Raw genomic sequence first — 26,836 nt, 5'->3', positions numbered from 1 at the left:
GTTGACCGGTATCAGTGACAGTTCCGATGTCCTGCTGCCGTAAGCGAAGGAGGCAACGGTAACTTTGTGACTACTTCTCCCTCACCCATCTTCTCTTCGCAGCTCTTTTCCCTTCACCGTCGCGTTTGTCCACTCTTCTTTCCTCCCACCCCTTCATCTTCTTTTCTCTTGATCTCGATATTTGCAATCGAGGACTTGTGCACATCCTACCTGAGACGGTGACTACCCGTCTTAAGCCGGTGTGGGCCCTTTTTTTTTGTTTTTCGAGAAATCAAAACAGATTTTCTTTGCTTCTCTTTCAGCGCGTCGAGCTGCTTCTCGCAGAGCAACACAAGTTTGTCTCTACTTTGTGGAAGCGCACTGTAACTGAGCATATCGCCTGCTGTTATTTGTTGATTTAAGCTGGTTAATCACCTTTCGCGCAATCCTGACAACTTTGCGGTCTCCGGACAACTTCGAACGAATGAACCTATAAGCATCAATCCATACCAAACATCATGTCTTTCGGATTCGGAGGATTTGGTCAAAACAACCAGAGCTCCGGATTTGGAGCTGGCTCTGGCTTCGGTGGGACGAGTTCTGGAGGAGGTAGGTTTGCAATCCATCATGTCGCTGCGATTTTTTCTGCCTTGGACCTGTGAAACTTTTACCTTTCAACCCTCTTGGGACTTCCACTGGTTCTACAATCGGTCCTCACTGGTGCTCCTGACGTCGACCCCGCGATGGTTCCACTTGGCTCTCGACATACCAACACTCCGCGGATGTTTTCGACTCTGAGCAACACAGTTGGCGCCGCAAGAGAAGGGATCGCAGCTTGATTACAGTCTCTGACAGCATCTTCCCCCGTCATCTAGGCTTTGGATCTACATCGTCCCCATTTGGTGGCGGTAACACATCAGGCGGTGGCCTGTTTGGGAATACTTCCAGTAGCTTTGGTTCCGGAGGAGGTACGTGTCCAATGACGATGTGTTCATGAGCTTGGCGATCCTTTCTCTTCTCTGCTCGCCTCATGGACGGAACTCTTGGCCTTACTGTTGTTGCCATTCATGATACTTGGCAACCAACATCACCACGACTTGCTGGTGAATGCACATTACTGCAGTACTCTCTGATGAAGTGAGGGAAACGAACAAGTGAACTAAATATCCGCTCTGGCCATCGGGGATCTGTGTCCAAGGACGAGCTTTCTTTCCTCAAATATTCCAATCAATTTCTTCATATATTGTTTCTAGCGCAAGCCCCGGCAGTGAAACTGACGTTTTGACTTATTTAGGATTCGGAACGGGTACGCAGAATCAGTCAAACTCACTTTTTGGCAGCCAAAACCGGACTGGCGGCTTTGGGGCTGGGACTTCAACAACCGGTGGAAGTCTTTTTGGAGGCAGTGCAGGAGGTACAACAGCAACAACTACCGGCGGTGGTTTTGGTGGTTTCGGTTCAACCGGAAACACTGGAGGCTTCGGAAGCTCCAATAACACCACCGGTGGAGGCCTCTTTGGCAACAAGACTGGCACCGGCACCGGCACCGGCACTGGCACTGGCGCCGGCTTTGGTAGTTCAACTGGTACAGCAGGTGGCTTTGGCACAAGTGGCGGCTTTGGAAGCGGCACTACTGGCTTTGGTAGTGGAAGTGGAACTGCATTCCAGCAGGCCGTTCCTCCATCAGATGGTACTGGTAGCACGCCATTCAGCCCTTTTACCGAAAAGGATGGAAACACAAATGTAACCAACCATTACCAAAGCATTTCTTTCATGCAGCCATACAACAAATACTCATTTGAGGAGCTACGTCTGGGTGACTACCAACAAGGCCGAAGATTTGGGAACGGGAGCGGACAGGCCGGTGCTTTTGGTACGTCGGCATTCGGTGGAAGCGGTTTTGGTCAACAGCAACAGTCGACTGGGTTTGGAAGCACTTCTTCCCCCTTCGGTGGCACCAGCGCCCCTGCCTTCGGCCAGGCACAGACCCAAACCACTGGTGGGTTTGGCTCCACCACTAGCAACCCCTTGTTTGGGTCCAATAAACCAGCGACCTCTTTATTCGGAGGAGGGGCTACTTCAACGGGAACGTCACAGCCCAGCTTATTCGGCGGGGCCACCGCGACTGCCGGCGGCTTTGGTAGCACAGCCAACACCGGAACTGGTTTTGGAGCTGGTGCATCCGGTGGTCTCTTTGGCAACAGCAACAACAATAATGCTCAACAGCAACAACAAAACAAGTCCTTGTTTGGTGGAGGCGGTACGTCTACCGGGACAGGCTTTGGTGGCTTTGGACAGCAGAACACCAGTACGTCTACGCCATTTGGTGGTACTACTGCTACCTCGTCCCCGTTTGGCGGCGGTCAGCAGCAGCAGCAGCCCCAGCAGACTGGGGGAAGCGCATTCGGTGGGTTTGGTCAACAGAACCAGCAGAACCAGGCTCAGACTCAGAACAAAGGGCTGTTTGGCGGTTTTGGACAAAACAATCAACAGCAACAGTCCTCGACACCTAGCCTATTCGGAGGTGGCGGCGCTACTACGGGAGGCTCTTCTCTCTTTGGCCAGAATAATCAGCAGCCATCGACTGGCGGTTCCTTGTTCGGAGGCGCGAACCAGCAATCCGGAACTGGATCGCTATTCGGTGGGGGGGCTCAGCAGCAAAGCCAAAAGACTGGACTATTTGGGTCTGGCACCACCGGTACACCAACTGCAACCAACACATTCGGAGGCTTTGGTAATACTCAGAATCAGCAGGCCGGAACTGGTGGCCTGTTCAATGCACAGAACCAGCAACAGCAAAAGCCCAGTCTTTTTGGTGGGAGCACCGGCACCAGCGGTTCCTTGTTTGGAGGCGGTGCTACAACCACTCCAAACACGGGCTCCTCGCTTTTTGGTAACACACAAAACCAGCAGCAGCCGCAGACTGGGGGTCTCGGAATGGGTACATCCAGCCTCTTCGGAAGCACGCAGCAAACACAAGCTCAACAGCAGCAACCTCAGCAGCCGGTGCCTGGTAGCCTGCAGGCCTCCCTCTTGGACCCAAACCCATACGGGAACCAGTCCATCTTCTCTGGTCTGCCTGCTCCAAGTGCTCCTAGCCCTGGTCCATTGGCGACGCCGCTTGCTTCGTCTATCAGGCAAAAACAACGCACCCCATTGCCAGTTTACAAGATCACACCCAACGCTGCTAACCGTCTCGTCACACCGCCAAAACGCCAAGGGTACGGGTTCTCTTATTCGACCTACGGGTCACCTTCTAGCTCTACTGGTACTCCTAGCGGGCTCGGCAATAGTCTTCTGGGCGGCAGCCTGCGTGGAAGTGTCAATGGCGGTCTTGGGCGCGCTAGCTTCAGCAAGAGCTTCTCTACGAGTAACCTTCGCAAAACCTTTGACCCGGAGGCTGACAGCGTGTTGTCTCCAGGAGCCCTTTCCTCTGGCTCCTCTCGTCTGTCCAGCGGTAATCTGAAGCGCCTTACCATTGACCGCAGTCTGCGGAACGATCTCTTCTCACGGCCCGCCAGTACACCTGCCGCTGCGATCACGAATGGCGAGGATTCCGCCCAACCGACGGATAAAGCCAAGAAGAAGGTCAGCTTTGAATCTACCTCGGATGCTACCACAGGAGGTGAAATCGTACCGGTACAGTCTCAACCCTCCGAGCCCACGCCAGAAGAGCTGGGTTTCCTCCGCTCAATTCGCAAGAGCAATACCGTCAACGGGCTCAATGGGATTAAAGAAAATGGCACTCGGCCCGAGATGGAATCTGTCCGGGACAAGGATCTTCCGGCTGTCCCTGAAGACTCTGAGCAGACCGCAGTCACCGATGGCCAATCACGGCTGGCTTTCGTCCCCGGCGGCGATCCACAACCTGGCGAGTATTGGATGAAGCCCACCAGGGCTGAATTGAGCAAGATGAGCCGCGACCAGCTCAAGCATGTAGTGGGCTTCACAGTCGGTCGCCAACATTGTGGTCAAGTGACATTTGATGAACCCGTTGACTTGACCAACATTGATCTGGACCAAATCTTTGGAGGTCTTGTTGATATCGGCGTGCGGAAAATTACAGTGTATCCAGATGAAGCAATCAAACCCCCTAGGGGCAAAGGGCTGAATGTCCCATCTATCCTTCGAATCGAAAATTCCTGGCCGCGAGGCAGAGATAAGAAGTCCCCATCACCTCTCACCAGCGGGCCTCTTTTCGAAAAGCACGTCGATCGCCTGAGGAAGGTCCACAACACTGATTTTATCGATTACGAAACGGAAACGGGAACATGGGTTTTCAAGGTGCCGCATTATACTACATATGGCCTTGATTATGATAGCGATGATGAAGGTGAGAGCCTCAACCAAAGCACTTTGAGTGCTGCTCCTGACACACCGACTCCGAAGGCTCATACTCCCACCAATCTCGATAATACAATGACCTCAGAGCAGATGTCCACCTTCTCGACAGATGATTCTTTTCTCGGGTCGGTGGCTGGTATCGACGATGACACATTCGATTTTAAAAAGCGTAAATTAGTCCCAGGGTCGTTTGGCAACCAAGCAATGGAAACAATGGAGGATGAACACTCGAATTCCGGCGAAGATGAGGAGTCTTTTTTAGGGGAAGGCTCCACGGGTTCAACTACTGAGCAAGAAGGTGACGATGTCACTGAAAGCCAGCAGTCTGGCGAATCAGAAGTTGAATTAGATGAGGACGAAGAAATGGACATGGCAGGCACCTTTCCCTCCCTTCATCATACCGTGGAGCGCGATGATACCAAAAGCATCGTCAGCTTAAACGAAAACACACAGCCATCTTTAAAACCATGGAGTACGCCACCAAAGGCTCGTCTTGATCTTAGCGGGGACTGGGCTGCGCAGCTCCAACGAACCATTAGTCCCAGGAAGCAAGACCGCGACGCCCTGCGTGAAATCCAGGCCAATGCCTTCACGGACAGGCCTCTCCACGATGATGACACCCAGGAGCCTGTTGCTGACACCCAGCAGAAAGGGTTCGCAACTAGTATCGATTTAATGAACTCTTTGTTCCAACAACCGCGGAAACAGCAGGCACAGTCTCCTTTGAAGGCACGCAATACGCAGCCTAGAGGTTTCGAGGTTTGACTCCCATTTTGCTTTCACTCCGTTGCTTTTTAATCTTTCGTGCCTTACCGTAGTGGTGTTACAATATGGCGAATGAGCCAAAGCCGAGATCTATTGGGAAAGTGGACTAACTTCCATCTTCATCGCAGTGGCCGTATAATAAAAAGCCGAAGACATTCGCTGGCGATTCTAATGAACTGAGTCAAGACGACCTTGCTTTCCACCACTCGTTCAAGCCGCGGTGGGGCCCAGCGGATTCCATAATATGTGTCAAGAACGGAATGGAGAGCATCCATTCCGCGGATGGCCGTTGGGACCAGAAGTTCTCTATCACAAGCGAGGAGAGGGACATCACTCTGCTGGCTTCGAGTAAGTCTCCAGAGTCGAATGTTATGCTCGATGCGCAGAAGAAGCAGACTACAATAAGCCGCGTTGATGATGTTCCTCTGGCCCGATTGACCAAGGCTGATTTCCAGCAATTCGCACAGACATCTTCCAGCTTGGCGGATTCTGACCAAGAGCGACTACTGTGGCAGTTGGCCAACATTCTGTTCAATGACGACATTGAAGATGACATCTCTGCCGGCGTTCCACCCCAGCTTCGGTCAAAGTTTATTCACCGCATCAAGAAGGATCGCTTCAGTCGACTGTGGGAAGGCATTGTTAGAGAAAGGCACGCACACACGCTGGGCAAAGCCAATTCAGCCGAGGAACAGGCTATCTACTTGCTTTGTTCGCATCGGGTTGAGGAGGCGTGCAATGTCTTGATAGCAAGTCAAAATCTTCATCTAGCCACCCTTGTCGCGCAAATTGGTCGAGACCCCACCAGCCGTGCAGACATGGCGAAACAAATCGAGATGTGGCGGCAGCATAACGTTTATTCGGAAATGACCGAGCCTATTCGAGCTCTGTACGAGCTTCTGGCAGGCAACGCCCTCCGCTGTGAAGGTAAATCAGGCGGCGCACTGGAGGATCGTGCTTCTACGTTCACCCTCACTGAACGTTTTGAACTCGATTGGATCCAGGCATTTGGTCTTCGTCTGTGGTACGGAATCACGGATGATGAACCTATTGAGGCCGCGGTTTCAAAATTCCTCACCGATCTTAGTACCGGTGATGAGTCCGCTTTCCCACATCCGTTCCGTCAGGAGAGTGCCCGGAAATCATCGCATTCGGCATCCGATACACTTGGTCTGGAGTCGCCTTTGTGGGTTCTGCTTAAGCTTTACTCAATGACTCTTGGAGTAGCTAAAGATATTCCAGCAATGGAATTCCCTGCTGCTCTGCTCCCGGAGTCCGTGAGCGGAGATAAACTGTCGAACCGACTCTCCTTCCAGCTGTATCAGCTCCTTGCCACTGCTGTCGGTCAACACGACGGCTTTAAGATTGATACCTTCCACGTGGATCAAATGGTATGCGACTATTCCTGGGAGCTCAGCCGTAGTGACCAGCTCGACCGGGCTTTATTCGTTTTACTCCACCTCTCACGGCCCGAAGATCGTGAGCGTGCAGTGAAAGAGACCCTGGCCAGGTTTGCTTCGCGGCTGCCCGACCAAACTACTCCTGAGGGAGTCCCAGATACTACCTGGCACTATCTTACTACAGACCTGCAGATTCCCGAAGGCTGGATCTGGGTTGCCAAGGCACTTTACGCTCGGGATATCGGAGATGCCGCCCGCGAGGTGGACTGCCTTGTCCGTGGCAAGAATTGGGATGATGCGCATGCTACTTTCTGCCGCATTGTCGGACCAACCGCCGTTATCGAACGTGACTACGCAACGTTGGAAACCTTGGTGTCAGGCTTCGGCGAGGCCCCCGAGCGCAAGGTCAGAGGATGGACCAGTGGCGGCGGTGTATATGAGGACTTCCTGCGCTTAGCGACAGCAAAGAGCGGCAAGCGGGATGCCACCAGGTTGAATCGCTTGGTGAATGCACTGGTTGCGATGGGTAATCAGATCAGCCAAGGATCGGGTGTCGAAGGATTGGAAGAACGAGTGGCTTTCAAGGAAATGAGCCGGGCGATTGCTAGCTGGACAGCACACGAAGATAGCAAGGTGAGTTTACATATCTTCGCTTCTCGTTTGACGCCTTTGAATGGTTTACTAACTTATTATCTTTTCGTAGGTGGTCGAGTTCTCTAGTGTGCTTAGTTTGCCTTTGACGGGCGATGCGCGAATCATGCAGACCGCCGAAATGAGTCGACGGTATTACGGTATCATCATGGCGGGTGCCTATTAAGCGTCTTTTTTCTTTTCGTTTTTGCTACGTTTCTTTGGTGTCATACCTACATGTAACCTAGTGTAAATTTCCCCCCCTGTTATGATCCTTCTTGGATTCCGCATTCTGCAGCCCTTTCGTGGTGCTTCATGATCTCCGTGTTAGTTTAGGTGCTTTGCGACAGTGTGTTAGTACGTGAAATGCGCCTAATATTTTTCCAAACTAGCCTATATTACTCTTAATATCTCTCTACCAGTTGACCATTCCATGCCCTCTATCCAGCCTTGAAACTAGAGGGAACAGCCTCAGCATATCACTTTACCCCGTATTTCTACGATAAAGACTAAATACCTTCGGAACCCACCAAAACCAAATATCTCATACCGTGAGGAAATATCCGTTCGTGGCCGACTTACATACCCTTTACCTTGCATCAATCAAAGTCAAGTACAGTGCAAACAGATCAACCCAAGTAAGCCTAGCCCTATTTAGAAGACGGTCCGCCCCGAAAGCGTCTCAAAGGCTCCTGATTTTGGATTTTATACCCCTTCCAGCTCCACTTATCGGACCGTGTATGATTTTGTGGGGTAAAGAAAAAGAAAGAAAAAGAAAAGGAAGCCCAGAATCATCAGGTAAATAGTTAATATTTGGAAATTTTGCTTGTCTCAAGAAAAGGTTGTTGTTGGTGGTGATATGGCGAGCATGCAATTCAGTTATGAAAACAAGATACAGGATCCAGGCTATCGTCTCAGGATACTTTTAGATCATTCTGCCGGTGGTCTGGGCAAATATTGTTTGGATTCAGCGCTTTAATTTGCCTGTTTTTGATGGATGAAGTTACGGAGCAATGATGACTCTCTTAGTGGTTCTCCAGTACGATGGAGATTATCGTGGATTGTATTGCGAGGTATCTTGAGATTTATTCTGCATAAGTTCATGCTTGTAGATCGAGTTTTGTGTGCACCTCAGATGTTTAACAAAAGAAATAGTATGATTGCTAGCGGGAACTGTACATGATTGGAAATCCTAAACTGAACATGAAAAAAAGAGAATACTCCTGCTCGAACATCTTTATCTAGAGAAACAGGTTTGATTATTTTTCCACCATTCATCCTACCATCAGTCTACAAAAAGCGGAATGATAGTTTACATGCCCGGGGAAATCAGCTTGCCCTCGGCCCTGCTGTTAGGGTGCCAGCCACCGGCATAAGGGGCCTGTCCGAGCTCCTGAGCATGCTCCTTGATTCTAGCCTCGAGTTCGGGGCGGAAATGACGGATAAGACCCTGGATGGGCCAAGCGAAAGCCTCACCCAGAGCGCAAATGGTGTGGCCCTCGACCTGCTTGGTCAGCTCCTGGAGCATGTCGATTTCACGCTCACGGGCCTGGCCGGTCCCCATACGCTGCATCACCTGCTGAGTCCACTTGCTTCCCTCACGGCAAGGGGTGCACTGACCGCAACTCTCGTGCCTGTAGAAGCTAGACAGACGCGAAATAGCGCGGACAATGTCGGTGGACTTGTCCATGACGATCACGGCGGCGGTACCGAGACCGGTCTGGTTGTCCTTGAGAGCATCGAAGTCCATGAGCTGATCATCGCAGACAGACTTGGGGATGACGGGGGTCGAGGAACCACCGGGAATGACAGCGAGGAGGTTGTCCCAGCCACCGCGGACGCCACCGCAGTGACGGTCGATCAGCTCACGAAGAGGGATGGACATCTCCTCCTCGACGGTGACGGGGTTGTTGACGTGGCCAGAAATACAGAACAGCTTGGTACCGGCGTTACGCTCACGACCGAATGAGGAGAACCAGTTGGCACCACGACGCATGATAGTGGGGGTCACGGCGACGGTCTCAACGTTGGTGACGGTACTGGGGCAGCCGAACAGACCCACAGCAGCCGGGAATGGGGGCTTCAGACGAGGCTTGCCGGCCTTACCCTCGATGGACTCGATCAGGGAGGTTTCCTCACCACAGACATAAGCACCCATGCCACGGTGAATGTAGACGTCGAAGTCGTAGCCGGTTCCGCAGGCGTTCTTGCCGATCAGACCAGCCTCGTAGGCCTCGTTGATGGCCCGCTGGAGGACAGTAGCTTCGTAGTAGAACTCGCCACGGATGTAGATGTAGGCAGCGTTGGCGTTCATCGCCCGACCGACGACGAGACAGCCCTCAATGAGCTTCTGGGGGTCCTTGCGCATGATCTCACGGTCCTTGCAGGTTCCGGGCTCACCCTCATCGGCGTTGATGACCAGATAACGGGGTCTGGGATCCTTATCCCAGTCCTTGAAGTTCATGAAAGACTATAGGGTCATTGTATGTTAGACCCTAAGGGTCCGAAGCCGACTCTCAATGAGCACTTACATATTTCAATCCCGAGGGGAAACCGGCACCACCACGACCACGCAGACCAGAAGCTTTGAGTTCCGAGATAAGCTGTAATTTGGCAGCAAACCTGCATTAGCATTGAACCAATTCGAGATAGAACACGCCACAGGATGATGGTCCATGGCCAATGGCCGAACACCTACCCAGTCATGACCCTTGAGAACAATGTCCTTGGTCCTATGCCAATCACCGTACTTCATTGCTGACTTCAGATCGGGACCATGGTGTCCGTAAAGGTTTGTGAAAATCCGGTCCTGGTCCTGCAGACCGCCATAATGCCGTACTGGGGGAGCGTTGTCCTGGACGGTCGCGAAGGTGCGGGCAGCCTGGCCCTGGGCTCGGAGGGAGCGGGAGGAAAGGTTGGCGAGGGAGGAAGGCGAGGGAGCCGCCGCTCGAGATATCATTGTGATAGCTGGCCCAATGGCTGCGGGGAGATCTGAGGGGAAGGGAAGAGTGGGAAGGGTTCAATGATGGAGACTCGCTGTCGTTGAGCTTCACGGGCGCGGCAATTCCTGCGCTTGCTGAATATCCGCCTTTCGCCCGCCGCTGATTGGCCCCGACGCGGTCACGTGGTCTACTGCTGAGTCAGGTATCCATCGGGGGTGAATCTGACTAATCATTATGTTTTGGAATTGTATATCGAACTATAGATCTCTTTTTCAACCCCAGAATGTACATGCCCCCTTCTACTGTGGAATATACAGGCATGACGCCGTAGAGAGCATCACTTGCCCTTGGCCGGGCTGCCCTGCGGCCAACAACGCCAATGGCTCCTCTGGTACCTGCACACTTTCTTGCTCCGTAATCATCCATGCCCACCGAAGCCAGTTGGGAGAAAGCCACCAGTTATCTCCCTGCCATTCTCCTGTGAATTTCTCCAAGTCAGAGAAGATAGCACTGTTCCGTGTTTTCATTCCCTCAAGCATGTTATCAAACATGTCTAGCAACTGCTCGTCATCCTCGTCCTCGAGTGCCCATAGTACATCTTCAGGGGGAGCTGGGTAGTTCTCGAGAAGGCATCTGGCCCATTTACTGAGTCGAGATGGAAGTAAAACCGTCCCACTGTCAGATTCTCCAGCGCTGGAAGCCGCTCTGATAAAACAGAGGAACATCGGGAAGGCAAAGGGGGATGTCTCAAGGCTTCCCCTCAGCATTGGGATAGCCCTTCCAGCGTTCTGAGTGACGCCCTGTAGGCACACTTTGCAGGGTTGTTGCATCTCAAGGGGCAGTATCTCGAGCAAGTCATCCAACACAAACAGCTCTCCATTGTTTGCAAGAACTGATTGACGCTCGAGAATTCGCACCTGTATCCTAGACCGTATTTCTTCTGGGAACTTTCCTGGAGGCACACGGACCATATGGGAACCGAGAAGCTGTTTTGTCTCCTCCCAACTTCCTCCAAAGTTATGCTGTCGTGCCCGGTTTAGGGTCCATGCTGCAATAACCAAGGCCGTTTCGGACAGCATGATTTGACTGTCACGATAAATTTTTGCATGGGTCTGCTTGAGATTACCAGGGTTCTGTAGGTCGGCCGCTGAAGACCTCAACTTTACAATATGTGTGATTAACTCGATGATGATCTGGCTGAGGGCGGCAAGAGTGGTTCGTGAGTTCCCATAAGCATCTGGGATTCGGATGCCTTGCTCTGAGATCTCAAGACCCTCTAATTCCCTGTTGTTGGCTGCCAATATCGAGACAGCGTTGAAGAGTGCCGGTGAAAAGATCGAATGCTCCATTGGCATGTCAGGAGCAAGAAGAGGGTAAAAGACATTGAACACATAATAATGATCATCCGTCTCTTTGGCCAGTTCCGGAAACATTTGTAGCTGCTGAGATCTTGCCATCTGAAGTGGACTGCCAGGTGGTGCTCGTAAGCTGACAATACGATAGTCACAAGGATTGTTTGGAAGGCAAAAGCCATAATTCATCATTACTGGCAAAAGAATTAGCTAACCCCGAAAGACCGCGTAGCATATAGCACTTACACTGCTCATTATTCCGGGGCCCGTAATTGTTTGAGATCTCCTGACCGGCAGCGACGTCTTCCAGGACTAAAAATGCAACACTCTCTTTGCCAGCGCGCCACTCTACCTTTGCAAGTGGACGATGATTTAGAATGTCAATGAAGGGTAGGAGCACAGAAACGTTCTCCTCAGGAAGCTGCGCATCGGGAATCACACCAGAGAGCACTTTGGCTGAGAACGCACGCGAAATAAAGATGGTCGACGCCCAGAGATAAAGATCCCTATATGAGACTCGTCAAATCCGCGCCGTCGACTATGAGCAGACACAGTTGTATCTTATCACTTACCAAGTGTACTTCTCAGCGCCATCAAACCCAGCCTTACAGAGCTCAGTGTATACAGTTTCGTACTTCTCTTTCAATAAACTGGCCTTCTGTGCTCTCGCTGGGGATAGACTTGTGCCCTCCAGCCATGCCAGGTCATCTCCTTCATAGTAGAGAGGAGTGGTCAAAGCACCAGGCTGAGGAAGCGTCTTGATATACGAAAACCAGAAACCGTCCTTTCCCTGGAGGTACTGCCCGATCAAAAAGAAAATTGATGCTTCTTCCTGTCCCACCGCTTCCAGAAAAGCGCGAGGGAAACGGACTCCGTGCTCAGGGAAAGAAACGGAGCTTCCATCATCTGTTGTGAAACTGTAGCCGATAGCATTGAAATACGACATTGTGGAAGTCAGAGGCGTTCTGATGATATGAGTATTACTGGGGACACCATTCTTCCAGTCTTTCTTGACCTGGAGATGCACGCCGCGCCGTTCATCCTTGGCTATTTCAACGCTCTCGTGAAGCTGGCCACCATTGTTGACCATCCAATCCAACAATGCAGTATAATGTTCCAGACTGCTGTCGATGTTGGGCCTATATCGAGTCAGACACGATGCCATGTAAACCGGACATGTCAATTGTGATGGAAAATTGACAGGCAGAAAGCGGCAAAACGATATATGACAATAGCCACCTGGTTGAGGCGGGGTTAAGATTCGAGAAGCAGTTCAGAGGCGCTAAATACAGTTTATATCAGGAGCAATAGTGACAATGCCAAGTTTCTGTTCAGTGGCTAAACAACAGTTCTTTATAACCTCGATCCGCCGGGGTACAAAGCTACCTGTATCGCGGGCTTGCGATAGATGGCATCGGTATCGGAGGAGTAAAAAAAAAAAAGAAGAAATGAAGGAAGGAACTTCAAGACGCTTACCCTTGGGCAGCCACGCTTAGGGCTGACGTGTCAGACATTATGTTATGAATTCTTCCAGGATGAGACACAGGCTTCCCCCTACTTAACTTGCAATTTTGAGGTTGCTGGAGGATCGGGTGGCTCTGATATTCGAGTGGAGGGGCAAGTCGATAAATGTTCGACTGCGGTGTCCCACTTTTACCCGAAGAGCAGGATTTCAAAATCTATACTATACGGACAATCCATTGAACACTACTGCGCCTTCAAACGGTGGGAATTGAAATCAATGCTTCTAACTCAATATCGTACAGTGCAGGTCTCTGCTGAAAATGAATCCTCCCAAAGACACAGATAGATATCAATAGCAAACAACACGCCAACGAATCTTCCCAAGGGGAAGAAGAGAAAAGAAAAAAAAGAAAAAAAAAAAAATCCCCAAGACTGAAAAAATACCAATCCGCAAGAGACCAATGCTTCTTTTCAGGAAACACTGCAGGACAGAAAACCCATTGTTGCCCAACCTCTAGTATCAAATCCCAAATGCTCCAGCCAGAAGTCACATCAGTCTAACCAACGCTAAGTCGTCTCCACGTGGCAGAGTCTGTAAGCGCTATGCAGTCAGTAGTGTACAGGTTTTCAAAGGACTGGTTTCGCTGAGTTGCCAAACACGAGCCCTTAAACACTTAAATCAACGGCCGGCCCCAAGGCATAGAATGACTCCAAGAACACGGTGTCACTCAAGACTTCCTCCCTGGAACTAGGATCTCTACCAGTCCATCGTCTTCACCATCACTGCTGTCATTCTGGTCGTCATCACCGAAAGGGGAGACCCCGAAGCGAGATCGTCGGAAGCTCTTGTATCGTCCAGGTCCAAGATCCGGGTAGCCCAATGATTCGTTCATAATAGCCTCATCTTCTTCGTCCGAGTCCATCATGTCTGCCCCACCAGATGGACCCACCATTTCGCCCATGTCATCATCATCGTCGTCGTCTACCTCAAGAGGGATACGTTCTTTACGTCTCAAGCCCTCGCTTCTGCCTTCGACGTCGTCCTCTGATGAATTGGTGGAGAAGGAGTCAGGCGGGCTGAATCCTGAATCAGGGAATGTAGGTGATGAGAAAGGCTCGTCTTTGTTCGCTGACGGAAAATCTGTTGAGGGAAAGGCATTGGAAGGGGAGCCTCCACCGTCGCCATCGTCATCTACACCAGCAACTACAAACGGATTGGCAGGCCATTGGGAATTCTCGTGGGCGTTTGTTTGCGCCTTCTCTTCACCCTTCTCGCCATTCTCCCCAGTGCCTTCAGCCGCCTGCTGCTTTTGAGCGGCGAGTCGCGCAGCCAGCTGTCGCCGTGCCCGAGACGGGCCGAGACTAAGAGGAGCCGGAGGCGGGGGCAGGATTGGAATAGGCTGACTTGTGGAGTTAGCGGATGCCTATAATTGAGATTGGGTCAGTGAAATTGCAGCAATAAGCATAAACTAAACGCGCAAAGTGTATGGGGGGACTAAAAAAAAAAGCACACGAATACTGCGGAGAAAGGGACAATGGTGGTGTACAAAAACGAAGGAGCCAACGTCTAAGCTGAAAGCCAGAGGACTACTTCTAAAACTCATAGAAACTGTTTGGCATCGAACAAAACATCACATGACCCTCAGGAGTTGCGGTTTTTCTTGAATGACTTCATACTTAAATGAAACCCGCTCCAAAACGCCTTATGTGCATGACCCTCATGTAACCACCGCTATTCACGTCATCCATCACGCGCTGAATCTCTGCAGCTGGTTCACATAGACCAGTTGGGGGAAAGGCAAAAAAATGCAACAATGTATACAAGAAGAGAACCAAAGGGGAAGGTGAAGATGCATTCCAAGACTTAATAATCCCGCATATCGACATCACTAAAGAAATCATCACCCACATTTTCAGAGCCGCCTTCGGCGGATTGATCGGCGAGGTTTCTGTCATCCTGATCTTCCATGTCTTCATCCTCATCGTCACTTGAGCTTGCGAACCCGCTTAAGAGTGAACTGCCTCCGCCGTTGAGCCCGAAAGCCCCGCCAGAGACACTTCCTTGACTCATCATGTCAAAGCCCTGGAAAGTAGATCCTCCAGCCGCTCCGTTCAATCCAGCGTCTGCAAGAGCTGATGAGCCAGTCATGCTTTGACCCGAGTTAAGCATGCCCTGGCGGTGCCCAATGGACATGTCCGGGCGTACCCCACCGAGAATGGCATTATCGCGTTCTCTAGTCTCCGAAAGTGTTTGCTCGACATAGTCTATCCACTCTGGATTTAAGACGTTCTCCATAACGGTTGGAGAAAGCAATTCAGGCGGGTGTCGTTCGCTGAACTTGACAACTTCCTCTGCGATCAGGGTTAAATGACCCATGTAGCCAAGTCTGATCTGCTTGGTCCGTTGCGTTTCATCACTCCGCTTCTGTCCTTCTACAATCTCCTGGGTTATCCGTCCAGTTTCGAAGACATCAACCGCCAAGACTCGATTATAACCACGTTCCATGGGTCCATTAAACACTTGCTGTATAACGTCATATACAACATTGTGAAGGAAGTTGTTCCACGGGAATCGGAAGAAGAAGCCCTGGTGCGCAAAGTTAGTGATGAAGGATAAATTCAGTTTGGCGCAACCCTTACCAAAATAGTAGGTACAACTCGATTCTCCACAAACATCAGCTTGAGATAATCCCCTACAACAGGCTGACCGTTGGGGTCAAGTTGAATGTCTGGGTGCATGTGTTGCCGTGGTTCATCCTCAGTTGTTTGTACCTCTGCAGCAGGGCGTGTAGAGCTTGAAGCGTCACCGGCCTGTCCAGCAGCGTCAGGGTTGTGGGAGCTTGATAGCTGATTCTCTTGGTTGGAGGCAAAGAGAGGAGGTGGAACTGACTCCGACGTAGAAGACGTCGGAACAGTTTCCTGTTCTGAATCATTTCTCAAAGTGACCGACGATTCCTTAGGTACTGCTTCTGTGGCTAATCGGTTATCGTCCGCGTTTCGATTAGTGTCGAGGGTCACCTCTCTGACCCGATCAGTTATTCCCAACGCAGAAGGAGACATTGGGTCTGAAGAAGGCGAGTGCGTGGTCCCGTCGTTTGTTGCTTCTTTCTGGTCCTCATTTTCGCGTATGGGCACACTGGACCCCTGTTCTTTTGTTGGTGTAGAGCCCTGCAGTTCTGATGAGGGTATGCTTTGGGATTGTGTCTCTTGACCAGTGGTGTCCTTGGCTTCGGCAGTATCTTTCTCCTTATCGGCAAGGACACCCGATGAGCTAACATCTTCGAATCCATCCTCGCCTGTATTTGCGACCTCAAGAACCTTAGAGTCTTCGGGAGAGCGATAAGCAACCATTGACCCATTGACGAAGTCCACCGTAGAGTCGTTACCATCGAAAGCAGAAGTCTCTTCTGTGTTTGCGTTGAAAGCGCCTTCTCGTAATAACCTCTCGCGTTCAGCATCCCGCTGCTGTACATACTCCTCGCTCCCGGGCTGGTTCAAGAGAGCCATGTTACTGCAGTGTAGCAGCTCAGCCATCAGTTCGCAAGTCTTAAATCGATCGAAACCTAATGGTTCGATTTTTGCCCCCCAAGCTGAACTTAATTTGCCCCTATCTACGCTCTTGAGTTTCTCGCCATCCTTAACAGTATGCTTCGAACTTTGAATCAACTTCATAAAGTCAGGGATGTGCTTAGCGAAGATTCGAAGGAGGTTCCCAAGATAGATAGGGTCGTATGTGGTGGGCAGCGAATCAGGGCTATTGATAGTGTCCGGATCATAGTCAGAATTATTCTTGCGGATGACCTCAATGACAATACCCACGCCCACAGTTAAAGGGTTACCACCCTGTAGCATAGCCTTGATGAGGCTTTCCACACAGGGTCTGGAAACCAACTGGCGCGTTAAACTGTTAGGGCCAATGCAGGTCTGATCGTTCTGCGTTGCGTTCGCGGATATAGTTATTATAGCTTTGAGAAAATCGCCGGCCGAAGTTTGCACAGAGGCTGGCCAATCTGAAGATAAGAATGAAAGAAGCCTAGGTATCAGGTCTTGTGTTTTGAGCCACTGTGGATAGCGTCAGCGATGGTAAAATATGATGGGTTTTACCACCATGAACTTACGTCGACGATACCTTGGCCACCTTCTACCTTCTCGAGACTGATGATCTTAAGCAAAAGGTCCATAACCATGGGGTTATCGATGTGCTGCAGAATCGCGGGAATAATTCCATCCAATGATTTGAGGAAATCCAGCATCTCGCTAGTTTTCCTGTCAAAGAGTGTTTCATTCACTTTAGTGAAATAGCTCGCTTGAAGAGAATCCAGAGACGGCGATCTTCGAAGAAACCCCCAGAAGTCTCGGAGATGGTCAGGGTTCAGCATGATAGAGTCCAATATCGACCATACTTCAGCCGAGAGAATCTCGCAGGCGACGTATGCACGCTTGAGCCGCTCCTTCTCTGCTCGTTCTAAGTCTTCAGGATCCAAGATATCCTTCAGCGGATCTCCCCGCTTTTCTTCCTCCGTGGTAGCATCCTTACTCCCATTAGTGTCATTGACATCATCCTCATCATCATCGTTCACTAGACTAGGGGCGGTAACATGGTCCATAAGGCGTTTCAAGACATTATCATCTCGTAAATACTCTATGAGCTTCGTATTATGTTGTTTAAGCTCCTGAATCAGCTCGGACTCATCCAGTAACTCCTCAAGGCTGACATCAGGCTTGTCAAGAAGGGTATCAATTGAGGAGATACTTGCATATCCACCAAAGCGCCAAAACATGTTGGATTATATAACTGGACGAACAGATTCATGGAAAGGAACGACGTATCACAAGCACTTTTGTGGCGGTTTTTCTTCGCCGAGGTATCGTAATGGAGAGATCTCTATGGTACAGAACCGCGGGGGCGACTGGGACGATTCAGTATGCTCGTGCGGAGCGCAATGATCGGAAATACACGGCGCAATATGTCTGTAGCTTGATCGCTTCCAAAGACGTTAAGTTCGTAATATGCAAGTCGTCTCAGAATAGAAAAGGGTGACAACAGTGGGCAAGACAGACACGGTCGGAGCGACCAAGCGCTAAACGTGCAGAAGAGATAAGTTAGTAATCGTAACTCATGGGCCAACAGCATAAAAGAGCAGGTCGAAGGATCATGACTTCCAGCGACAAAAACCATATGAGGTTCGACAACGTCACGGCCGCCCGGGAAGGCAAAAAGAAGCAACAATGACAAATCAGGAGAGACCCAGACTCGATGATAAGCAGTCGCTAAGTACGTCGAGGTGTCGTGAGTAATCCAGAAACATACCTTCAGAACCGAAGGGAGTGACAATGAAAGGAAATACTCGACAAACTCCTGGTTATGGGGAGTACGGTCGGACTAATTAAGTTCGTCAGAGGCACAAACAGTGAATGATGTGCGCGCAGGCGAAACCAGTCCGTCAGTCGGAGGGGGTAAAAGTGGAGGACTCGGGTCACTCCATCCGTCAATCAAAACAATGAATCAAGCAATCAATCAGTCCGGTAGACAGACAGACCGAGGGTCGAAACAGCAAGATGAAGATGACGGGCTGACGCTGGGGAATCACGTTGGATGTGGTGCGCTGGCGGCTGCGTCTGGATCGGCCGGCAACTTTGATCCCTGGAAGTTCGCTGAATCAAAGGCAGGGCGAAAGTACCCAACGAGCCCGACAAGCGGCGGCGGGGAAATTCACATTTAATACGCGAGAGGAGGGGAACAAAAGAGAAAGAGAAAGTAGGCAACCGAGCGCTTCAGATCTGGGGGTCTTACTTGTTTGAGCTTATTAAGCTTACTCCACAGGATCTTACAATGATCAATATTATTCTTAAATTCTTTCTCGGGTCACTGGCTTCTTCAACAATTTGATCAATCCATGTGTTCTTCTGTGCTTGTAGGTAGTGTTCAGCTGCAGATGCACGAGACTCTTTTGATTGTCGCTGGGGACCACCCTTGCACCAAGTAAAGAACTTGTATCATGTATTCGGTATGGAGTAAGGTACTGGGTACTCGGTACCCGCATTGGCCATAGCTGCCCGTGCGTATAGTAAGTACCAGGTACTTTCATTCTTACCATACCAAGATAAGATACCCACAAGCACTGCCAGGTGTCTGTAAGTTTGCCTTGTTCCTCCACCCTCATTCATCTGTAATGTTCCTTGGGTAGTAAATAAGCACAAAATCCCCTTGTGGTCACACGTGCCATTCGTCTGCCTAACAGACCTGACACCTGTCAGGTGACGCGAATCCTTACCAGTAATCATATGAAACAAACTACTAGTACTAACTATATTCTGTAGACTTGCCAGTTTCAAAGCCGATCTGTTAGCCTTAGGCAGCAACGGAACGAGCGCCACCTTGGAAGTTCCGTTACTAGCTTTCATTCCTCCTGCTCTGAGATAAAGTCACCTCCGCAGCTGAGTCGCCGTGATACCTCTTTTGCTACTCGTCTCTCCCTTTTCGTTGCAGTAGTCATCAAAATGAATCGCCTCTTTGGAGCTAAAAGCAATGCTCCCAAACCCACCCTTGACGGCGCCATTGCAAATGTAAGTACTCAGCACGATTTGTTTGTCACCCAATTCCCCGGTCTGGTTGCCCCGCTTGATTAACATCCCGCTCTTTAACAGGTTGACAATCGTGTTGCGAGCATAGACGTGAAACTGGCAGCTCTCAACTCAGAACTGTCTACCTATCAATCAAAAATCGCCAAGATGCGCGATGGACCAGGCAAAAATGCCCTCCGGCAAAAAGCGCTTAAGGTGCTGCAGCGACGGAAGCAATACGAAGCCCAACGGGATCAGCTGTCCCAGCAATCATGGAATATGGAACAGGCTGGGATGATGCAGGACAACCTGAAGAATGTTATGACAACTGTAGACGCAATGAAGACGACTACCAAGACCCTTAAGAAGCAATATGGCAAGATCGATATAGACCAGATTGAGCGGATGCAGGATGAGATGGCCGACTTGATGGACATCGGGAACGAGATCCAGGAAAGTATATCACGTGCGTACGATGTTCCTGAGGACGTGGATGAGGCGGAGCTTGATGCGGAATTGGAGGCGCTGGGGGAAGAGACGATGTTCGAGAGCTCGATGGGTGAAAGTGCAGTGCCTAGTTTCCTCCAGGATGAGGTGGCGCCACCCCAGTTTATTGACGAGCCCCCGGAGCAAACTAAGGTCAAGGAGCCTGCCAGCGGTCTAGGATAATGATGACTATGGAGATACAAGGTCGTTGGAGTTCTTCGTCATGGGAGCATGGGAGTCAGGATCTTTACATCTTCATCGTTTGATTGATTGGGTTTTGGCGTCAATTTCAAGGCATTTGTTGCTTCACTTTTCAAATTCAATAATGACCATGTATATGACTTCTTTTTCCTTCTCTCTATCTGTTTTTTCCCTTTGAGCCATATGATTTCCTAGCGTGTGTTTTTGCATCGGTTGTTAGGCTTTGCCGAGACCAACTAAGACAAGCAAAGCCACATTCATGACAGCAATAATCAACCATATTACGATTGCAACCACAGTGGTAAGGAGATTGTTTTTCATCTTCACCCCTTCGGTTTGGGCCTGGTCTTCGCCGTGCCTAACCCGATCGGATGGAACGGTCATGTATCGATTGCGGCAGGTAAAGTAGACCAAGGGAGCGCTCACGAAGGGGAGAATCACACTCAACACCACTTGACTAGCGGTAAGGGTTTTATCCAGGCCTTTCCTGCCAACGGCACCTGCAACGACGATACTGGGAATTATACTGACGGATCGAGTGATCAATCTGCGGAGCCAGGGTCTAATGCTCCAATTCAACATACCCTCACTCACCATCTGTCCTGCCATCGTGCACACAATCCCGGCGGATATTCCGGAGAGAAGCAGGGCCAATCCAAAAATCAGGCCGGCAGCTGGAGCAATAGAATTAGAAAGCAAGTCGTGGATACCCCAGAGATCAGCTTCGCCAGCATCCGGGTTTCCGTAGAGCGCAGCGCCTGCGACGATCAAGATAGAGCTGTTCACGAAAAGAGCAAAGGTGAAAAGCGATAACGCAAGTTCTACGATGGAATACTTCAAGCATCCTCGGATAGCATGAAGAGAAGGCCTGTATTCAACCTCCCCGTTGGTGCTTCCTAAACAAACAGACGGGTCGACGTAGCCTTCAGTTACATCAAATTCTTTCAGGCGCGACTGGACAACACCACTGCCGAGAAACATCGAATGAGGCATAACTGTGGCGCCGAGGATTCCACAACTTTGGTATAAGCTATGTGACACCACCACCTTTAGTCAAGCACACCACCGGGTAAGCGACCAATTCCACTTACCCCGTAGACTCTACTATAGCAGATGATGGCAGGTAACCCTTGAATACATCCCCGACTGACTGGTCTCTGATGAGTGAAAGCTGTATGCAGAAGCAAATAACAACTCCTAACACCAAACCCATGACGAAGAATTCAAACAAACGTAAACCCATCATACCACCATCAGGCTTGTAGAAGATGAGTATGAAAAGCACATCAGCAAGAGTGATCGCACATCCAGCCACCAAAGGGATCTTCAAAAGGAGGTTGAGTGCAATTGCTGACCCAACGACCTACAAGAGCTTGTATTAGTGCTTCGGACTTCCTCCGGGAGATATGTCAACTTTAGTAGAACATACCTCCGCAATATCCGTTGCAACAATGGCTGCCTCCGATAGAAAGTAGAGGATATATACTAGCCATCGAGGAAGGTGTTCTCTGCAGTTTTCTGCTAGATTTAAACCAGTTACCGTACCAAGCTTGATGCATAACGATTGCAGGAATATGGCAAAGAGGTTGGAAACGAGAACGATGAACAAGAGAGCATATCGATATTCTGCACCGGCGGCGACATCAGTCGCATAATTTCCCGGGTCAATGTAAGCTACGGCGATCAAAAATCCGGGGCCCACAAAGCGAGCAAATTTCACGATACTCTGCGCCATACGAAGAAAAGATGATTTGATAGGAGTTTTAAAGGAGTGGCGAGGTGATCTACTGTTCCTCTCGGGTGGTTGATACCCAGAGGCTGCAGAGACCACTTCGCCAGGCATCTTCTTCTCGGACTCTGTATCGTTTCGATCCCGACCATGTAGTTGAGGCTCTACAGTCGCGATGCCTTCCCCCATTGTTGCTCCCGCACCTGATGCATGCTCCCTATGCACTTTGGAATTGGCAATACCGTTGAAGTCGTTGCGAGTGGTTACATCTGCATTCAAGTCGGACGGATTTTGATTCCAACCTGGATGATCCAGAGTGTCATCGGTTCGCGAGGGGCAGTTCATCGTGGTTGTGAACCGGGTGTTTGCGTAAAGCTATAAAGAAGGGAACAACGTGGTCAGCTGCAGAAAATTCTCCGTGAAGTACTTGTGATGTATTCTAAGTCGTAAGTAGCACGTCGAAAACCAAGTCAAGAGAAATGTGCGGGAACGAAAACCCGAAATTCCCCGGCTACGGTAGTGCCAGTGCGACACATCCAAAGTGGGCACATGCAGTGAGAAGACGGGCCAGGCCAGTTGGTTCCTCAATGATCAAATAGAACCACAATTAGTGAGTTCTTCAACCGGATTGGGAAGTGTGTGAAAGAGGGAGGATAACAAGATCAATCTGTGGCCATGACGGCATCTTGACTAGCTGGAGTGAGACACGGGTCGATCTTATTCACCATGTACATGTGGGAAGACTGAATACGAAAGATCATTCTCCGTTAAAATTTACCTGACTACGCAAGAGGAGTAAGAGATCCAGATCAACTGAGGAACGATTTTTATATATAGATCTAGAGACACCTTTAAAATGTGTAACCCCCACGGGCCCAAGCCTTTCCAAGAAAGCGGATCTGCCTTGGCAGGAATTTATGCTCACTGTGAAAGACCCCGTGACCTGGAGGCTTATCTAATCACATTGTTCGCTTTCCCCTTGCACAGTGTTCATGTATGCTCTCTTCAATTATTGGAACCTGGATACAATAATTGATTTCTTGGCCAGCACAGAGGAGTGACTCCTATTTCGTTATTCGCTATTCCCAGCTGGCTTCCAACCGTCTCATTTTTTTTTCCATGTGGAGACACCAACACGCGATGTATTCATCTTGCATTGCTAGGTTCGATCATTCAAGATCTGAGAAAAGAGAAAAGCAAAGAAAAACTGCTGCATCACATTTGGTATCTATCATCGATACTACATTGTATGATGATTCCCCAATGATGACAAGAAGGAGAGCAAAGATATCCACTTTTACATTGAATTGATGGGAACTCATTCTGCATACATCACAAAATCAGAGCGATCAATCAGCTGATCAGAACTGATTGATAATCGATAAGCACCCGCCACCAGCAACAACCAGCCACCTGGTTGCCTGGCAACCCCATTGACGGGAATGTGTTTACATCCTCCGCTTTCTCTGCACTGCAGCTCCAGCCGTTTGCCACGAACACCATTGACGAATTAATTTAGGCTGGGGGTAAGGATGATCATGCCCTTTACTTTCCTCCGTCGCTACGGAAGACTTCAAATTCCCGGTCTGCCCACCTGTTGTCCACTACTGCAGTGATCGTTGTGACCGTTGTCTGATTCTCGCGGGCGTTTTTTTTTCTTCTTGGTTGCCTTCTTGCTTTTGATGATTACTATTCTCCAATGCCTTTACTTTTTGTCTGAATACATATTGTTGTCTTTCCTGCTCCACTTAATACTTTTGTATCCGCTTCTTCTTCTTCCGTCTATAAATACCTTGTATATTGGTGGTTGCGTTGGAGCGCTGTCCCCGTAAGTCCTCTATACCCACCCTTCACTATGTCGATACCACCAGAATGTTGTTTTTGATCAACATGCTAACTTCTCGTCCGTCATTCTTACAGATTCGGGTTAAAGGCGATTAAGCATGGCTCCCAACATGCAAGGTCCCAATATTTTCGACGATGCTAGCCGTGTCCCGACCAAACCATCCGTCTTCCGAGGAATCTTGTCTTCCAAAGGTCACAAGAGAAACCCCTCCGCAGACGACGCCGCCACCTCTTACAAATATCCCTACCAGAGCCAGCCTCCTCGCAGTACATTCTGGTCTCCAGTGGATCAGGCCTATGCCACCCAGGGCCAGCAGCCATTGACCGAAATTGCTCCGAATCGAGACGCCGCAGAGTATGGCTTACCTCGACAGAGCTCTCCTGGTAAGCAGGAAAAGAATACGTTACACAAGAAGACGAAAAGTGCTGTGTCCCTGAAGTCTCTAAGGAGCTACATGGAGCGCAAAGACAACCGATCAGAGTCTCCCGAGAACGAGACCCAAGATTTGAAACCGAAGAAGGCTAAATCAGCCAACAGTCTCTCAGCAATCTTGAAGCGGTCTCAGCGCGGAAGAAAGACTGAGAACTCGAAGAGTGGCCGGGATAAAGAAAATCGGAGCCCGACGGACTTAGTCGACAATATGCCATCACCTATATGGAACCAATACACGACAGGGTCATACTATGACCAGATTCCAGTACCACCCTCCCCCTCCAACCGTAGAACCTTCCAAGAAGAGGTCTCACTTTACACCCCCAAGGGGTATGGACCGGCCCAACAGCGTAACTTTTGGGACTATCATCAGCCCTCTCTCACAAACCGCGCCAACCCTAAGCCTCGTCCGAAATCAGAGTTCCTTTCTGGCAATCGCAAGGTGCGAGAGCTGTTTGGATCACTGCAGAACATGTCCTCAGAGAAGCTTTCGCCCTCTGACCCATCAGAACCCTCCTCTCCCTCTAAACGAAGGGGACGGCCTCGGGCACTATCCAAGCCTGAATCGCGCCACACTGCTGAGCAGCAAACAGAACAAAGCCCAAAGAAATCATCGCGTGTTCAGGCAGCCATATCCGCCTTCAATGCGAAAGAGCGAGAAGCGGAACTGCAGAGACGCTTGAACTCGAAGGACCTCGAGAGTGAGTTCGAGAAGCTTCTGGTCAGTACATCCACAAGACTCCTGTCCCTTAAGAAGGAGGGTGTAAACGGAAGAATAGAATAAAAGGATACAGCTAACGTGATTCCAGGATGCAAGAAACATTCCTCATAATATGAGGGACAAGATGAGGTCCTTAGACACTAATATCAAAGCGGACTTTATTCAAAAGGACAAAGCAGAAAGTGCTCATAGTACCAGTATAAGCGTGCACACCAACGACAGTACAGGTCGCCGAGGTCGCAAAAAGGAGCAGAAAGAAGACCAACACAATAACGACAGTAAAGGGTCACGGTCGCGATCCAGAAGTCGCGGGTTCAGCTTTTCCAAGGGCTCATCTCCCACGAAGAAACGGCCGGAGAGCGGAAGTTCCCATCGGCGTCCAAAATCTGCTGATTTTTCACAGCCAGGGCTCTCAAAGTTATTGACACCGTCAACTTCTACGACCTCTCTCTCTGCGACAGCCTGCCAGGATACTGCAGCTGATCCCTCAGACTTTGTTCATTATCTGAGGGAGATCCAGAAGCCGGAGATGATGGAAGTGGGAAAAATCCATAAACTTCGACTTCTCTTGCGGAATGAAACAATCAGCTGGGTTCATACATTTATTGCAGATGGAGGTATGGACGAAATTATACAATTGCTTTACAGGATCATGAAGGTTGAGTGGAGGTATGCAGGCCCCTGGTCTGCCTTTACCTGAAAAAGAATGTGCCCGCTAACACTTCTACAGGGAAGAACATGAGGACAATTTGCTCCACGAAACATTGTTGTGCTTGAAGGCGCTCTGCACGACCTCCATTGCATTAGAGCGTCTTACAGCTATTGAAGGAGAAATCTTCCCAGCGCTTCTGAAGATGTTGTTTGACGAGGAAAAGAAAGGACCGAGCGAATACACAACGCGGAGTATCATTATCAATCTTCTCTTCACGCAACTTTCCACAGCATCGTCAACTGAGGATGCCGGATCTCGTGCCACCCGAATCTTGTCGTACTTGCGAGACCCTTCACCGCCTGAAGAAAACCAACCCCTTGCGTTTATTGCAAACATATACCAATCACGTCCGTACCGTGTATGGTGTAAAGAGGTTACCAACGTAACCAAAGAAGTCTTCTGGATATTCCTGCATCACTTAAACGTGATACCGATTGTGAAAAGTGAGCAACCAGGTTTGGAAACTTATCGAGAGAGGCATTTCCCAGCTCCCAGACCTCCGGTACCTGCTGCACCCTATGTGGGTGGCGTTGAATGGGATGCAACCAATTATCTAGCTGCGCATCTAGATCTTTTGAATGGACTTGTGGCATCCTTGCCGTCAGCGGAGGAGCGTAACAAACTGCGTGACGAACTCAGAGCTTCTGGATTCGAGAAGGTTATGGGTGGCAACTTGAGAACATGCAAAGAGAAGTTTTATGCCTCAGTCCACGATTGTTTGCGGACATGGGTTACTGCTGCTGTGGAAGATGGCTGGCCTTATACAGCTGTCCGCGAAGGTCCACCTCGGCCTGAGCCCGGATCACCTACCAAATCCCCGATCAAAGCGGCCGGTGGGAGCCCGAAGAAGGGTCTTCTGGATGAGAGGCCTCCTCGACTGGAGTTGGCATTGGATGGTCCTGCTAATAACCGGGTAACTCCGAAGAATGAAGGCCTAGGAAATTGGCTGTGAAGGCTTATCAAAAAAAAAATTCTTCAATGGCGGGTTGTATATATTGCTATTTGGCCCGTGTTCTTCGCCTTCACTGCTGTGTCTTGGCCAAGTGTTCCATCCATCCTCATGGACGTGTGCGCCTGACCCAGTGATGCGGCTAGTACTTCCTTTTCTTCTTCCCCCGTTTCTTATTTGCTACCTTTTTGGCTTTTTACTCTTTTTCTACATTTCTATTCTTGGTTCACTTGGTTCACTTCCCTCCCATTATGATGGAGTCTTGGGCAGGACGGCGTTGGTTTTTTTTACTATTTTTTGCTTTTGGAGTTTTGGGTGCA

The 26,836-nt window shown here is 49.9% G+C and overlaps 7 protein-coding genes across 7 annotated transcripts; 3 read left to right on the top strand and 4 right to left on the bottom strand.

Moving 5' to 3' along the window:
- Positions 1-111: 111 nt before the first annotated feature.
- Positions 112-7,523, top strand: BDV37DRAFT_265733 (nucleoporin family protein). Its single transcript, XM_032083827.1, has 4 exons — positions 112-588; positions 1,274-5,082; positions 5,217-7,121; positions 7,192-7,523. The coding sequence occupies exons 1-4, from the start codon at positions 498-500 to the stop codon at positions 7,303-7,305; spliced, it is 5,919 nt and encodes a 1,972-aa protein (XP_031934738.1). The 5' UTR covers positions 112-497; the 3' UTR covers positions 7,306-7,523.
- A 572-nt stretch (positions 7,524-8,095) lies between these two features.
- BDV37DRAFT_265731 (NADH-quinone oxidoreductase subunit NuoF) lies at positions 8,096-10,140 on the bottom strand. Its single transcript, XM_032083826.1, has 3 exons — positions 9,817-10,140; positions 9,650-9,721; positions 8,096-9,588 (listed from the first exon to the last, which is right to left on the bottom strand). Exons 1-3 carry the CDS (start codon positions 10,075-10,077, stop codon positions 8,431-8,433), a joined length of 1,491 nt encoding a protein of 496 aa, XP_031934737.1. The 5' UTR covers positions 10,078-10,140; the 3' UTR covers positions 8,096-8,430.
- Positions 10,141-10,142: 2 nt separating this feature from the next.
- Positions 10,143-13,003, bottom strand: BDV37DRAFT_265729 (SET domain protein). Its single transcript, XM_032083825.1, has 4 exons — positions 12,889-13,003; positions 11,985-12,551; positions 11,659-11,918; positions 10,143-11,606 (listed from the first exon to the last, which is right to left on the bottom strand). The coding sequence occupies exons 1-4, from the start codon at positions 12,924-12,926 to the stop codon at positions 10,360-10,362; spliced, it is 2,112 nt and encodes a 703-aa protein (XP_031934736.1). The 5' UTR covers positions 12,927-13,003; the 3' UTR covers positions 10,143-10,359.
- A 410-nt stretch (positions 13,004-13,413) lies between these two features.
- Positions 13,414-18,017, bottom strand: BDV37DRAFT_56753 (SAPS family protein). The gene is made up of 4 exons (XM_032090882.1): positions 16,995-18,017; positions 15,517-16,938; positions 14,786-15,463; positions 13,414-14,300 (listed from the first exon to the last, which is right to left on the bottom strand). Exons 1-4 carry the CDS (start codon positions 17,655-17,657, stop codon positions 13,605-13,607), a joined length of 3,459 nt encoding a protein of 1,152 aa, XP_031934735.1. The 5' UTR covers positions 17,658-18,017; the 3' UTR covers positions 13,414-13,604.
- A 1,192-nt stretch (positions 18,018-19,209) lies between these two features.
- Positions 19,210-20,340, top strand: BDV37DRAFT_56738 (putative SNF7 family protein (Cta1)). The gene is made up of 2 exons (XM_032090880.1): positions 19,210-19,443; positions 19,525-20,340. Exons 1-2 carry the CDS (start codon positions 19,378-19,380, stop codon positions 20,107-20,109), a joined length of 651 nt encoding a protein of 216 aa, XP_031934734.1. The 5' UTR covers positions 19,210-19,377; the 3' UTR covers positions 20,110-20,340.
- BDV37DRAFT_56848 (NRAMP family metal ion transporter) lies at positions 20,227-22,633 on the bottom strand. Its single transcript, XM_032090883.1, has 3 exons — positions 21,557-22,633; positions 21,219-21,490; positions 20,227-21,157 (listed from the first exon to the last, which is right to left on the bottom strand). Exons 1-3 carry the CDS (start codon positions 22,199-22,201, stop codon positions 20,344-20,346), a joined length of 1,731 nt encoding a protein of 576 aa, XP_031934733.1. The 5' UTR covers positions 22,202-22,633; the 3' UTR covers positions 20,227-20,343.
- A 1,166-nt stretch (positions 22,634-23,799) lies between these two features.
- Positions 23,800-26,519, top strand: BDV37DRAFT_289441 (uncharacterized protein; the record flags this gene model as incomplete). Its single annotated transcript, XM_032088468.1, has 3 exons — positions 23,800-24,855; positions 24,944-25,524; positions 25,586-26,519. 3 exons carry the CDS (start codon positions 23,800-23,802, stop codon positions 26,517-26,519), a joined length of 2,571 nt encoding a protein of 856 aa, XP_031934732.1.
- Positions 26,520-26,836: the final 317 nt, after the last annotated feature.

The sequence above is a fragment of the Aspergillus pseudonomiae genome, assembly GCF_009193645.1.
Source record: "Aspergillus pseudonomiae strain CBS 119388 unplaced genomic scaffold BDV37scaffold_159, whole genome shotgun sequence".
Classification (NCBI taxonomy): domain Eukaryota; kingdom Fungi; phylum Ascomycota; class Eurotiomycetes; order Eurotiales; family Aspergillaceae; genus Aspergillus; species Aspergillus pseudonomiae.
Note: the sequence above shows the minus strand (reverse complement) of the source record. Positions and strands in the feature narration are given on the sequence as shown.

Bases quoted from the DNA above. Each gene is read 5' to 3' on its own strand.
- BDV37DRAFT_265733 (XM_032083827.1), top strand. From the start codon at position 498: ATGTCTTTCGGATTCGGAGGATTTGGTCAAAACAACCAGAGCTCCGGA. The intron at 589-1,273 runs GTAGGTTTGCAA...TGACTTATTTAG, and splicing joins TGGGACGAGTTCTGGAGGAG to GATTCGGAACGGGTACGCAG. The intron at 7,122-7,191 runs GTGAGTTTACAT...ATCTTTTCGTAG, and splicing joins CAGCACACGAAGATAGCAAG to GTGGTCGAGTTCTCTAGTGT.
- BDV37DRAFT_265731 (XM_032083826.1), bottom strand. From the start codon at position 10,077: ATGATATCTCGAGCGGCGGCTCCCTCGCCTTCCTCCCTCGCCAACCTT. The intron at 9,722-9,816 runs GTAGGTGTTCGG...GCCAAATTACAG, and splicing joins TTCTCAAGGGTCATGACTGG to CTTATCTCGGAACTCAAAGC. The intron at 9,589-9,649 runs GTAAGTGCTCAT...ATGACCCTATAG, and splicing joins TCCCCTCGGGATTGAAATAT to TCTTTCATGAACTTCAAGGA.
- BDV37DRAFT_265729 (XM_032083825.1), bottom strand. From the start codon at position 12,926: ATGTCTGACACGTCAGCCCTAAGCGTGGCTGCCCAAGG. The intron at 11,919-11,984 runs GTAAGTGATAAG...AGTCTCATATAG, and splicing joins GGCGCTGAGAAGTACACTTG to GGATCTTTATCTCTGGGCGT. The intron at 11,607-11,658 runs GTAAGTGCTATA...TTCTTTTGCCAG, and splicing joins GCCCCGGAATAATGAGCAGT to TAATGATGAATTATGGCTTT.
- BDV37DRAFT_56753 (XM_032090882.1), bottom strand. From the start codon at position 17,657: ATGTTTTGGCGCTTTGGTGGATATGCAAGTATCTCCTCAATTGATACC. The intron at 16,939-16,994 runs GTAAGTTCATGG...CGCTATCCACAG, and splicing joins GTGGCCAAGGTATCGTCGAC to TGGCTCAAAACACAAGACCT. The intron at 15,464-15,516 runs GTAAGGGTTGCG...TTTGCGCACCAG, and splicing joins GAGTTGTACCTACTATTTTG to GGCTTCTTCTTCCGATTCCC.
- BDV37DRAFT_56738 (XM_032090880.1), top strand. From the start codon at position 19,378: ATGAATCGCCTCTTTGGAGCTAAAAGCAATGCTCCCAAACCCACCCTT. The intron at 19,444-19,524 runs GTAAGTACTCAG...GCTCTTTAACAG, and splicing joins TTGACGGCGCCATTGCAAAT to GTTGACAATCGTGTTGCGAG.
- BDV37DRAFT_56848 (XM_032090883.1), bottom strand. From the start codon at position 22,201: ATGAACTGCCCCTCGCGAACCGATGACACTCTGGATCATCCAGGTTGG. The intron at 21,491-21,556 runs GTATGTTCTACT...AAGCTCTTGTAG, and splicing joins TTGCAACGGATATTGCGGAG to GTCGTTGGGTCAGCAATTGC. The intron at 21,158-21,218 runs GTAAGTGGAATT...GGTGTCACATAG, and splicing joins GCTATAGTAGAGTCTACGGG to CTTATACCAAAGTTGTGGAA.